Below are 15,057 nucleotides of genomic sequence, written 5' to 3'. Positions count from 1 at the left end.
TTATAAAGATACAGCATCATTGCAAAGTTATGATGTGAGTTGAGACTAGTTCTTTGAAAAGTGAAAATTATTGTTCTGAAAGTTTTATGAGGATAATTACACTCATAAGATGATCACTCATTTTACCAAAATAAAATCCTAAAAAATTGCTGTACACTTGAACAAAAGCAATCCTAGGTAGCTGTGACCGTTTAGGAGGCACAAGGCTTTGGATAGAGAAAAATCGTTAATTACTAATTGTGTGACATGAAATGCTATTTTTGGCTGTTTCCTCGAATTTTTAAATATATACTTTTTAAATTTTCTTCACCTTTTTTTCTTTTTGGATCAATAAAATTTCCTTACTTTTTAACTCTGTCCCCATCCTTTTGAAATACATAAGCTTAGGTGTATCTCTTTGCAAAGGCTTTTAAACAGTATATTACCACCAATAAGAATATGAATGAATTAATAAATTCATGATAAAATATATTTTTTTAAAATACATATCACCTTTCAAGCATAAGCATTTATTATAAATAAAAAAAATGTTTCAAAGATATGTTTGTTTATTCTAAAAATTACACTTGGATATACATTTGTATCACAGTTTTAATGTAAAATACCACAAAAAAAGGAACATCTAAATGAATTCTGCTGTTTATGAATTAAACATGCAGAAAGAGTGTAATGGGACAATGGTCACTGCCATACACATCCTTTCGAATGACACTGTCACACAGATGATCAGTAAATCTCTTAGAAATTATGAAATAATCCAAACGCCTAGGGGAGAGAAGATAAAATAAAAAATAATAAATAAAAAGTTAATAAAAATTGATTCAATAATCTTACAAATTTTATGAACACCAGTAAGTCCAAATAAAACAGATAGTTAGACATGTTTAAATACAATTTTATCAACTATGAACAAAAATTACTTGAATGCTACAAATAATCAGATGAATAAAACATACATTTAATGATGTTAAAACAAAGTCCCTTCACATAAATTCTAGCATTCAAGTAAATGTTTTTATTACATTTGAAGTTACATTAAAAACTTTAAAAATGTAAATGTTATTTGTTTTTTAAAAAAGAGGAAAATAAATAACACCTTTTTTTTAAAGTAAGTGGAATTATCTATAATATAAATTGTAATATTCTTTCTAATTTTTAATTTATTAAGTTTTTTTTAATTTACTAATTTATTTCTGCTGTTTTAAAGTTAAATAATTCATTATGCACATTTTCTTAATATCTACAGCTTCTCTTTTAAATTTTTTCTCTCAGTTTTATAGCCTTTTATTTAAAAAGCAAATAAAATATAATAATAACAACATTTCAATTTTCCAGACCCCTTTCACCTTGTCAAAGTATATTTCAACTGAACAGAGTATAATAATATAAGATTCCACGTTCATCCACAATTAAGTTCTTTTATATATTATATAAAGTGAGATATATGTAATATATATCTATTATATTTTTTTACATATTAAAATGTTCATTTAATAATTCTCATTTAGAAATGCAAAAACATTTATAAAAAAAAAGCACATAAATTTTTTCTAATCACATGGAAAAATAATATAAAATGTTAAATAAAAACCTGCATTATAAGTCCTAAAGTAACAACAGAATCAAATATCCAACACGCTATTAATTACTGATTTTACAAGATATAATATAAAGTGAGATTATAAGACATAATTTTGAATCACAGTTTAAAATTCCAAATAAAAAAATATATCCTATATTTTGTAGAAGAAATAATTATTTATTTCTGGGAATTATTTATGGGTAAATCATTAAAAAACTGGGCTATAAAAATAAACATTAACAGCGGAAGATGATTGTGCACTTCACTAGGAACTCATTACTGCTAAAGCTTGACTTTAAGAAAAAGAACCTGACTGAGTAAAAGAATTATATTTAATTCCGAATTTCTGTGTTATGTAGTTAAATTTGAAAAACATAAAATTTTTGGTTCAATGAATGCGTTTGACAAAAATCAACTGTGCTGGAATAATTTAATTTAAACTTCACATTTGTATTTGACATTCCTTCTAGAAATTTCTATTCATAAGTTCATTTTTTTTTTTTTTTTTAAATCTTGAAAGAGGAACTTAATATTGTTCCAAGCCATGAACAGAAACACTACACAACCATATGTATGTATCTTCATTAATCAATTAAAATTTTAGCAACTAAGTTTGACAAATAAATCAGCATAAATTAGTATATAATGATATTTCAGAGAAATGAAGGTACACAAATAGCCAGCATTTCTTCAGTTTCATTTTATCCAACTGTTTCCCCCATATTTCAAAGTTATATAGAAAATTTCATTGATTTTTTACAGGGACACCAAAAAATTTTCCCAATGATTTTGTTTCATTTTCCTACTCTTATGAATTAAACATAACATTCTTAATAAGATATGAAAAATAAAGCTCTAAAAAAAGTGTACTAGTATCAACTAAAATCAATATAGAATAAAAATTTAATGCTCAGAAAATAAAACAAAAAACATTCTCAGTCATTTAATTTCATATAAACAAAATTTTTATAAACATTTCCCCAATTTTTTGCAAATGTACTAATCAACATACATAATATACTAGAAGATATATGTTTGTTTAGACGGGCTCCTCTCAGAATTGATTATCACAAATTTATTCATGAAAGGAATAATACAAAATCACATGCACATTGATAGAATGCTTAAAAAATTGTAATTTATATTAAAAATTAATTTATTTTGAAAGAGGAAGGATAAAAGTATTTTTTGAATATATATATATATAAAATGATGACATGGATTTTCAAAGTTAAATATTTAAACTTTTTTTCTAATTTTAAATGTAAACTATATATAAAATAGTTTAGTTAAATATAAAGAATAAGTTTCATATGAATAAATGGGGTAAAAGGAAAGGAATGCATCAAAAGTATAAAAAAAGAACTAAGATCAATTTTGATTTTTCTAATTAAAAATTACATTTGTCTTAAACAGAACATATTTACATGAAAAATATTCATATACTCTGTATACATTTCATTTTCATATAAATAATCAATAACAAAAGGTGTATGGCACCTGACAATTTAGGGACAAAATGACTGTGTATATGCTAATGTTCAAAAAATTGATGCTGAAGGATTAAAAAAGACGGAATGAATGAATTTTGCAAATTTTTATCAGTTTTACATACTCAAACTTTTCAGATGTGAAAACCCTTGATGTTATTATACAAGCACAAGGATATGCTAATTTTACAAAAATAAGAATCGAGATAAAACATTTGGAAAATATTTGCATTTGATCTAACAATATGGCATATAATATTCAACAGAATTAGGAAGCACAACTGCAAACTAACAATAAACATAAGTTTTAAATTAAAATAATGCAGATAACAAGAGGAAAAAAAGTGCAGAAAATTTACGGAACAAAAGACAAGTTTATTTTTAAAAAATGGTTTTAGCTATTTTGCATTTTCTAAAGCATGCAAATGCAAAACTATTTTTGTTAATTACATGTTAATTTAATTGTATCATTGTAAACATCACACTATCTATGTATACACAAAAACATGGAATACTTCCATTTTTGATTTCAGTAAATGCCTGATTTCTACTGCTTGCGAATATTTCATTATATATTACTACTACTACTAATAATAATAATAATAATAACCATAACAATACAGTGAATCGTTGACTATGATAATAATTATCAAAATACAACAATTCAATTTTCAAAATAAATTTTCCACATATCTTCAAAACACAAGTAGCATTTAAGTGAAAATTCAGGTAATGCTGCAGACGATTAGAATAACCCTCAGAAGTTAAAAAGCAATTCCAAAAGAAAAGTTTAAAAAAAAAGAAAGAAAGAAAGGTAAGAAACTTACCATCCAACATTTTTAGCACGTGCATTCATCATGTATGTCCAGAAAGTATAGGCTCCAGTTTGATCAGGATAAAGATGTCTGAAAGTATCTACAAATCCTTCAGAAAGCAAAGTTGAGAATCCTTCTCTTTCCTCTTTGGTAAACCCAGCATTCTTTTTGTTAGACTTAGGATTAGCCAGATCTGAAACAGTATTAAACACTCAGATTCTGCATGAATTAAAATTACAACATTTATAACTAAAGAAAACTTATCAAAGTTATTCTTCACAAAACTTCATGAGTTCAAGTTATCCTCACTCCTTTACCTTCCTATCTAACATAAAATATTCGAAAACATTTATCCCCTTATATTTCAAAAATCTTCAGTTAAACATAACTTTCTCAAATGTAAGATTAAAAAAAAAGAAGGAAAGAAAAGAAATCTAGAATATGAATAGGTAAAAGTCTCTAGAACTTCTTATAATGTGGTATATTTTCTAAACCACAGATGAAAATATAAAAATTTTCCCCACATTATAATAGATTTTCTACATATCTTCCCATTATAATTGCGAAAGTTTGATTTACCAAATCCATACTGACCCCCGAGCCAATCTAAGATATAGAGAATAAACTATTCATATTGAAAAAAAATCTAATAAAATTATTAAACAATAGTACTGAGATATGTTGACATTTATTAAAAAATAGCTCACATTATGCAAAACAAAAATATACTTTTTTTTTCAGCAATAAAACAAACCTATTTCTTCATGAGCAACATTCAAATCACCACACAGCACAACAGGTTTTTTTTCATCTAACTTTTTGATGTAAGCTCGAAAATCTTTATCCCACTCTTGTCTGTAATCAAGGCGGACAAGACCTCTGCCTGCATTCGGAATATCTGTAGAAATGATCAAATTAATTAACACAACAGAAATAATCTGTTTAGAGATTTTTATATGTGAGCAATTCATTAACACTTTCAGAAGACAATAAACTGCTTTTATTTTAATCTAAACTGGTTTAAATTAACTGAAAATTAGATGAACATTTCAATATTACTTAAAGCTGAAATAATGAGCAGTTAATCTGTACTTGAATTATTAATTTCTTTTCATAAACTCTTCCCTTTTTTCATAAACATCCTAACATTTCCAAATACAATACTTATATACTTTTAAATATTCTGAGTCATTGTTGTAAGAATTTTTGTTGTAAAATTTAAAAAGTAAAAGTGAACTGGTATTTCTGTTTAACATTTTTTTACAAACGATATTTTTTTTCCCTTCAGATGAATTTTGTCAGAATTCATTGCCCCCCTTTTTTTTATGTGTTAAGAAATAGGATTTCTCAGACACTTAGAAGAGTGAAATTAAAATCTGACTGAAAGATGCAACAATAAAATTCAATATATTAATAACAAGAAATTATAAAAACTTCACACACAGAAAAAAACTGCAACTATCAGTTCAAAAAAAATATTATTAATTTTCAATTCAAAAGAAAATATTAATAGTTTCAAGTTAAATAACATAAAAAAATTTAAAGATTGATTAAAGATAAAAATTAAAGATTCTTGACTTTTTTTAATCAATCTTAAATCCTATCTTAAGAATCAATATACTTTTCTTTTTCTTTGAAGGAAGAAATTCAAAAATTAGTAGAAAAAACCTAAGATTACTTAGTAAATCATAGTCTTAAAAAAAGAATCCTGTGATTTGATGCTCACTTTTTAATCAAATAGAAGGTTAAATAACAATAAAAAATAAATAGGTTTATCAGGTTATTTTTTAAATGAATAAAGTATCACTTGAAAAATTTTGATATTGCCAACAGACTATGCTTATCTAAAAATATGAACTGAATTGGGTAAAATTATCATTAGGCATTCCACACTATTTACAAGGAGTAAGAATATATCCCTGAAACATTTTTTTCTCAAAAAAAAAAAAAATGTACAACTGTATTGTTTTAGAAGCATACAGTGGGTACACTCACTGTTTAAATAAAATTATTAAATGTAAAAAGAAAAACTTACAGGTTGTCACAAGATAAAATTTATCATATTCAGCAGTAATGACTCTTCCTTCATTGTCATGTTTTTCTATGTCTGCAAATTTTTTTAAAAAAATTAACACATGAACAATAAAAAATATATATATAAATATTTTCAAATATATGCTAAAAAGCTCTATTATTATATAAACATGTAAAATGACTGAAAATTAAAAAATTTGCAAAAAACGTGATGTTTTAATTAATAAGTTAAATATAATAATGTTAATACATTTTAAATTAATAAATCATTCAATTCTTCATTTATGTCTTTCACAGCTTTTTCACAAATTTAGATATTTGCCCATCTTTAAAATAGTGAATTTCTCTACTTTTTAAAATACTGGACTTTTAAACAGATGCTGTAACTCCATATTTCTAATAATAAATGTTTTTCGAATTAAATAGCAAGAAGAATATAATCAAATGATTTACACATAAGTATAAAAAATGCCAAGCATAAAATAAAATAAATATTCAAATATTAATGCATTCTTAACACCATTTTTATAAAGTCACATTTCATGAAAAAATATTTAAAAATTATTCAAGCTAAGAAACAAGGATTATTGGATATATCATGCTCATTCATTTACTGAAAAAAAGTACCAGATTAAAAACAACAACCCATCAAAATAAATATTTTTTCAAAAAAGCAATTACGAAAAGCAAAAAATCTACACCACTTTTAATACGTGCTATATCATTTATAAATAATAAAACAAAAAAGAAATTCTTCAAAGAAAAAATGGGACATTAAAATCATATTAAATATTTAGATATACCTTATACTTGATTAAAAAAACATTTTAATTTAAAAATCATCAAATATACAGCAAAAATTTATAAAAGCTTTCTTACTCACAATTATTTTTAAATAGGAAAAATTAGCTTAAAAAGAAATCAATATTAATAAAACTGAAACACTAAATCTTTTAAGCCCTATTCTATTAGATTTTCTACAAATTTCACTCAACTTTTCTATACAGCATAAGATTTTAATAAATAAAATAAACTAATTAAATAGCGAATTTTTATTAATTAAAAAACTACATTTTTATTGTGCAAACAAACCACATAGTGTCCAAGCCAAAACATATGAAATATATATACCTAAATAAGATTTCTTTCTTAAAATGTCTCTTGAAAATTGATTAAAGCTTTACTTCTACTTATAAACTGATTCAAAAATAGAATATTTGTATTTAAAGGTGGATGGAGATTAAATTTCAAATAAAAATGGCTGCTTTCTTATTTGATCATGTAAACATATATTTAAGTTGTCATTCACAATATTTATCTAAATTTTGAATCATTCTTTAAAGATTATTCATAATTTTATTAAAAATTAATGTTCCCCAATTTTAAAAATCAGTTAAAAACATCTGCAATTTTTTTAAAGTAAAATTTTTTTTAATTCTTTCATATAACTGATATTCTCAATTAAAAATAAAGTTGCAATTAATAGAATTATCTTGTATTGGAATTCGTTCAAGCATTAACATTAAGTATAATGGGACTTTATAGCACACAACATTTATAATAAATAGCTTTCAAATTTTATTTCTGATTTGATATGAAATGACATAAGCATTTATTATAAATATTTGTAACAGTATTTGTTTAAATATTCTGAGGCATAAGAGGTTTTAAAGAAGAATTTTTGTCATTTAAATAGTGAAAAACAAACTAGTGAAAACTAGTTTCTTTTTACTAGTTTGAACTTGAAACTGGCTTGAACAGTGAAAACTTTTACTAGTGAAATACAAAATTTTGTCTTATAAAACACACTCTATAAATTATTTAAAATAATACCTATTCCATAATGCACAGATATAGGCTCCTCTTTGGACAGAAGACCAACTCCAGAGTAGCCATCCTTGTCCCCAGCCAGCCAGTAAGAATGGTAACCATCAATATTATTTACTTCAGGGGGAAGTTTGTCATCCGAGCACTTGGTTTCTTGGATGCACATGATGTCAGGTTTTTCATGATGCAAATATGATAAACCATTTTTCTAAAAAAAAAAAAAAAAAATTCAGTTTTGTCAGGGCTACGCATGATTTTATATTTAAAAAGATAATCTCTTTATGAATTTATGGTGAAAACCCCTTAAATACTTTAATCTTAAACAAAAACCAGATTAACACTTAAAAGAAGTAATAGCTTGCTTTTAGAACATGCAAAAGTTTTGGAGGTAAAAATTTCTATCACATATGATATCTGTAAGTTAATCAATAAAAAGTAATTAATATTTTAAATAAAGACAAATCTACAAAATAAAAGTTTTTTTTTCTAAAAACAATTATAAAATTTTATACAAAGGATAAAGTATTTATCTCCTTAAATCTTTGAACAGATATAAAGGCTGAATGCATTTATATAAGTCAAACTGATATTATTCATCTAAATTAAATCTTTTATCAAATTCATTAATTGGAGAAAAACTGCCCTTAAAAATTTAGTAATTAATTAACTTTAGTAGTGAATTCATAACTTACTTCCAGCCAAGCTCTTATGCCATTGACATTCCAAGTGGCAATTTTTAAATTCCAAGGTTTTCCATTGGTTGATTTTGATTCATTATCAAAATCTAGAGCAGTCACATCAGGGATTTTATCTTTTTCCTTTTTAGCAGCACCTTTTGACTTAGAAGCATCTTCTTTAGCTTTTTTGGTTGGTTGAGACTCTTCTGCAGCAACCTTGGCTGCTCTTTTACCCTTACCTTTGGCAGGACCCTTAACATTTTTTACTTTTCGTTCTTCAGCAACTTCAGCATCCTTTTCCACTGTCTGCTTAGCAACTTCAGCATCCTTTTCCACCTGTTGCTTAGCAACCTCAGCATCATTTTCCATCTGTTGCCTTGCCATTTCATCTAGACTATGATTTCTTTTAAGGGCTACTCTAAGCTGGCGGTTTTTATCAATTCCAGGTTTCTCATCTTTAAGCTTTTTAGCTGCTTCAAGTTTATTTTTTTCAGCAGCATTTTTTCTTTTACGTCCAGTTCCTTTGCTAGGAACCTCTTCTTCTACCAAATTTTCTTCAGATTGCACCTTAGCTTTTTTGTTAGTTTTTGCTTTAGCTTTTGTTTCTTTAGGCTCGGGTTTATTTTGTTCCTCAGTTGAATTTGAATGCTCAGCATCTTTCACTTTCCTTCTTGATCTTGGCAAATCTTTTACTTCAGTATCACTTTTCATTTCATGAGTCTCTTCATTCTTTGTTGAATCAACTCCATTTTGAATTTTGGCAGCTTTTCTTCCCCGTCTTGAAGGTAAATCTTTTGTTTTAGAATCTTTTACAATAGAGCTTTCTTCATTTTCTTCATCTTCGGCAGGTTCTTCTTTGTCTTTTGCTTTGGCAGATTTTTGAGAACGTTTTGAAGGAATCTTGTCATCTGTAGGAACCTTAGACTCTATTTCTACTTGGTCATCTTCAGCACTAGCCTTTTCTTGGGGTTCTCCAGAACCATTCAATCCATTTTCAATATCACTGCTAAGAATTTCTTTACTAGCACCTTTCTTGGACCCCTTTTCTACTTTGCCAGCCCTTTTAGTTTTCGTTCCTTCATCTATAACAGCATCATTTCCTGTTAATTTTTCTTCCACAACTTCTGCCTTCTTCCTACCTCTTCCCTAGAAAAATAATTTCTATGATTGAATTCTATGAGCTTATTAAAATCAGTTGATTCAAATTTCCATAATATTACTTATTGATACAACATTGAAAAATGAATGTAACAAATAAATATTTCTACAAGCTTGCTGTTTTCATTAAAATAATGAAATAGTTCTTTACAGTTATAATTTTGACTTCTCTTCATACTTGATTAAGAAAAATAATGCTGTTTGCTCTAGAAAGAAAATATAGAAAAATTTTTTAAACTAAAGAATATTGTTTTTAATTTTAATCTTCTGTTACTTTGCAACTAACTCTGGCAAAAAGGAGGAAACTTGCCAAACATTAACTAAAGAATGCAGTTAGGTAATAAGATTTAGCAATTTATTACTTTTAAAAAAATTACAATTCAGATATTGGGCCACAGACAATAAAAGAATCTTTTTTTGTATTATATATATAGGAAAATAATTGATTATACTTTCAGCTGAACTTGTTTTGATTAAAAATGATATCAATGAAAATTTTAAATGAACAAAAATTAAAATCATAATGAACAAATTTTGTTTTTAACAAAATCTAAGAAACTGAATTCTGCAACTACATATCTCAAATTAGTTACTTCACTAAATGTTTCTAAGATTTCTTGTTGGGATACTACTGAAATTTCTATGCTGAGAATATAAAAAGAAATGATGGAAAGTAATAGTAACTCTATACATCTATATAAGAAATCAGATTTTTAATGATATGTTCTATCACTAACACAAAGGCATTTAAGAGAAAAGTATTCTTATTAGAAATCATTTTATTCATTATATAATTACTTAAATGACTTTATTTTCTACAGAACAATGTTTCAATAAATATCAAGAAAGTAATTTACTGAGGAATTACATTTTCATATATGAGTTTTTAAATGCCTTTAAATAAAATTCAGTCCATTGATAAGACTACATAGACTTATCTCTACATCATCATACATAAGTTAGACTTATCTGTGCATCAAAATAGCAACTTAAAAGTTATCATAAAAGATGACAAAAAGCACTGCAAATACATTTTGAGAAATAAGGTGCATATGAATTAAAAAGATGACAAAATAAAATTATAAGATAACCTGCTAAAAATTCAATATGAATTATGCTTCCATTAAAACTCTCAAATTTAATAACCATGCAAATTTTAAAGTATATTTGATATTATTATATATAATTTAGATGTAAAATTGCAGGGTTATTAAATTTCAGATACATCTGTACAATTTTCAAAATTTACAAATTAAAAAAATTTAGTTAAAGGTAGTTCCATGATTGCATATTTTTTGAATATTAAAATGCAATTGCAAAAAATATTTACAAGTGGTAAAAAAATATTCCAGATATTAATTAAAAAATATATCTAAAAATGATAGAAATGATTCCTTTCTGTTGTAAAAGAAAAATAAGTTTTTCAAATATTTGAAAATGATTTAACATTTTTTCTTAATCATGACACAAAAACAAAACTCACCAGATAAATATAAGTGTTATACGTTCTAAAATATTTTGATGGTAAAAGCCCTAACGAAATATTCTTAAAACACGGCTGGGGCCATTTGATTTGCACTGAAAATAATTTTCTAGGAATAATATATACGGATTTTTGTAGAAAAAATCGGAACATCACTTCATGATCATAAGCGATTCATTTAGGAAACAAAAGAAGGGGAGAGTCTCCCAAATACATTCAAACAAACCAGTAATCAACAAAATGTAAATTATTATTGTGAAAATCAAGGCAACTGACCACAAGCCTAAAATAGTCAATGAGGCATTTTTGGTTAAAAAAAAAATTTTACAATTCAACTATTTTCTTCATTGGCTCACAATTTCTAATTAAAAATCAGTAAAAACTAACACATGATGCTTTCAGATTACTGATAAGGTAATCGAAATAATGAAATAGAAGCTTCACAAAAATCACAAGTACATTTTTAATGCCATTTTTCCTTTCGATCTTAGCCGGTATCTCGCATCTTCGAATTTCATGGCTGCTCAGATGTTCGTACAGATTCATCATGTGTTTAGAATCACAAATACAAAATAAATATCGATCCAAAAACATGTTTTCAAGAAATAATATTTATGATAAAAAATACAGAAATTCTTACTTTAGGAGCCATATCTACAAACAAAATTGGAAAATTCTTCGCACGAGTCAATAAAGAACAACAAGTTAATTCCCGCCGTTTCGTAACTTTTCACTCCAGTTCACATTAACCAATGACCAAGTGAGATGGTTACGAGTAAACATTTGGATGGAAAGAAAACATTGAATTTCTGCGCATGTCATAACTGATTTTGACATCTTCAAAATTAAATTTCGAATTTATCGATTAAAATTTTACATTCTTCATCATTGTCTTAAGTTTTACTTCTCATATCAAAATTATCAAACTAAGACATTTCCCAGTTTCTCATCTTCCTTACTGATCACAAAATGATGCTTAATTTTAAGTATTTTCTTTGTTGAAAATTCATGTCTATTATTCTTACCCCAGTAGCACACAAATATTTTATAATAATTGCATAAACAGGGCTGGCATTTGGGGGGTGCTGCGGATGCTATGCACCCGCGATTGAGGGGCCCCAATTTAATCAAGAAATAAAAGAATGTTTTAAACAATGAACAATCTATACGAAAAATAGAATTGTGCATCATTTTGCACATAGATTGCAAGAACAAATTATTCCTGCTTTAGGAAATGATGATCCTAACAAAAATTAAAGACGATATAAAAGCAGCCACGTATTCCTGATATTTCGCATAAGGAATAAACTTCAATCGTCATTCTGTACGTAAATTTTGAAAAGAAAAGATTAAGTACAAATGAATCGTTTATAGGGTTTTTTGAAGTAACGGATATGACTATATACAAGTATTAACAAAAACTCTATTGAAAAGATTAAGTGAGCTTGATTTAGATATCATGAATTGTAGAGGACATGCATGCAATAACGATAACAACATGAAAGGGAAGTATAAAAGTGTACAATTTAGAATATTTGCTCTAAACCCTCATGCAATTTATGTGCCTTGCCTATCACTCTTTTAATTTATTTATTTGCGATTCCACTTTCAGCAATATATATACTAAAAATTTTTACTATTTCAATATTGCTTATTTTCTGCTTCTACAAACAGATGGAAAATTCTAGAAAAGCATTTTAATATTACTCTTATACCATTATATGATACTCTTTGGGAACCTAAAATAGATTCGATTAAATCAGTGTAAAACAATTTTAACAAACTTATAATGCCCTAGAAGAATTTATTGTCGCAAATAACGATAATACAGCGATATCCGAAGCTAAAAATCCTTTGGATTCAATACAAGAAATGCCATTCATTTTAAGTTTTATAGTACGATTTGCAATATTTGCCACAATTAATACTATCAATTAACTGTTTCAAGTAAAAACAATCCTTCTTAACTCAACTTTTAATTTAATCAATAAAATTGAAACTGAAATTCAAAATTTAAGAACAAAATTTAATATATTTTTATACGAAGCAAAAATGATACCAAGTAATTTGAATATTTCAGAAAAACGAATTCGAAAACGAAAAAAGATTGTATTCAGTAATAGTAGAATTTGAAGTTATAGAAAACTCAGCAGAGGAAGTTAGATGTTATTTTTTAACACTGTAATTGATACTGTTATTATAAAATTAGAAGATAAAAGTATCTCAAATTAATTAGTGATATAAAAATATCCGAAAAACATGAATTAGAAAAATGTTTCAAAAAATTTGTAAAGCTCCATAACAAAGATGTAGGAAAAAAACCTAGCCATTTAAATAGGTTTCATACGGGATTTGATTTTGAATGAAAAGAATGTAAATAACACACGACTTATTACAATGCACATTAAATAACAATTATAATGAATTATTTCTAAATATATTAACTTTTTAAAACTTTACGTTGACAGTTTCCTTAACTACTACTGAGAGCTCTTTCAGCAAATTAAAATTAATAAAGAATTGTCTTCGGCCAAACATATATGCAGAACGCTTAAATGCCATTTTCATACGAAGCATCGAAAAAGAAACTACAAAAAAAAAAAGCAGTTTTTCGGAAGTAATTAATAACAAAACAAAATCACGCATTTAATAAACATGCAATGGTATTATATATTAATGCTGTAATTTTTTTTTTTTACTCTACAAAAAAAAAAAAAAAGAAGAAGAAGAAGAAGAATTAGGGCCCCAGATGGGTTTTTGCAGTTAGGCCCCTTTATAAAGAAGGGCGGCTCTGTGCATAATATTATATTACTTTGGATTCTAGTGAATACAGAATAAAGTTTCAAAACACTGCAAAGTATGTAATAATATTTCCAAGAATCTAAATTTTTAAAATATTATAAAAACTGCATTTTAGCATAAAGATATTAATTATATTTTTGAGTTATTATTACAAAAATCCCCAGGAACAATTATTCTCTAAGACACTGCGTATTATGTCAGATTCTGTAACAGAATAAAAACGTTATCATAAATTCTATATTTATCGAAACACATCAATATCAGTTCATACAAAGCTATGTCGAAATTATAACATTGTTTTCACTGTATTGAACAGTATGATATGTTGCCGTTTGTTGACGGCAAGAATAAATTCGCTTTTGGAAAAAGCTTTTCTTATTCCGAATTTTTTTCTTTAAAAATTACTTAAGCGCTTTGTTATACTTTGTCTATACTTATATAAAGCTCAATGTGTGTGTGTGTATTGGCGCTCTACAGGCCAGACTGTCTGACCTACAGCTACCAAATTTGGTACATGTATACCTTGGAGGTCGGAAATGTGCACCTGGGGTCCCTTTTTTGAATTTTTTATTAGAATTTTAATTATTAATTAAAAATTAACTTTCCCGCCAAAAAAATCTTTTCATTTTCCCAACCGCCAAATGAGTAAGGCCTCAGTTTTTTTTCCAACACTAATGAGGCTGGGGTTAACATTTTTCGGCCGATTATTTCAAACGATTCTGTTTATTTTCTTAATGTTTGATGCATTTAAAATTAAACATTATTAATTAATCGATCTTTCAGATTCATTCTGAAGTACTTTTGAATTAAAATAAAACAGAATAAAGGAAATTAAAAATTTCTAATCTGCGTAGCTTTACCCCAACTGGCGTAGAAAAATTCACGCATTTGCGTTACCGTAACTGGGGTTGAAAATTCACGCATGCGCATTGACAATGTATTTTCAGCGGATTAGGAAATTAAATTATTTTTAGGTTAGTTATGTGCTTTTGTAATTAAAGTGTATTTATGTTAGTTATATATTTTTTGTATATGCTTATAATTTTAAGTATATCGCTTTTTAAGTAGTTTATTTTAACCTGTTTTCGACCGATCATTTTAAACGATTCTGTTTATTTTCTTAGTGTTTGATGCATTTAAAATTAAACATTGTTCATTAATCGATCTGGTCATGATGAATCTGAGAATA

General features: G+C 26.3%; 1 protein-coding gene across 1 annotated transcript; it reads right to left on the bottom strand.

Moving 5' to 3' along the window:
* Positions 1-530: 530 nt before the first annotated feature.
* Positions 531-11,847, bottom strand: LOC129985312 (DNA-(apurinic or apyrimidinic site) endonuclease-like). Its single transcript, XM_056095296.1, has 7 exons — positions 11,707-11,847; positions 8,441-9,571; positions 7,755-7,956; positions 5,923-5,994; positions 4,642-4,785; positions 3,900-4,080; positions 531-765 (listed from the first exon to the last, which is right to left on the bottom strand). The coding sequence occupies exons 1-7, from the start codon at positions 11,716-11,718 to the stop codon at positions 648-650; spliced, it is 1,860 nt and encodes a 619-aa protein (XP_055951271.1). The 5' UTR covers positions 11,719-11,847; the 3' UTR covers positions 531-647.
* Between the last annotated feature and the right edge of the window lie 3,210 nt (positions 11,848-15,057).

Source organism: Argiope bruennichi, chromosome 9, assembly GCF_947563725.1.
Source record: "Argiope bruennichi chromosome 9, qqArgBrue1.1, whole genome shotgun sequence".
NCBI classification, from domain to species: domain Eukaryota; kingdom Metazoa; phylum Arthropoda; class Arachnida; order Araneae; family Araneidae; genus Argiope; species Argiope bruennichi.
This window is presented reverse-complemented; position numbering and strand designations above follow the sequence as displayed.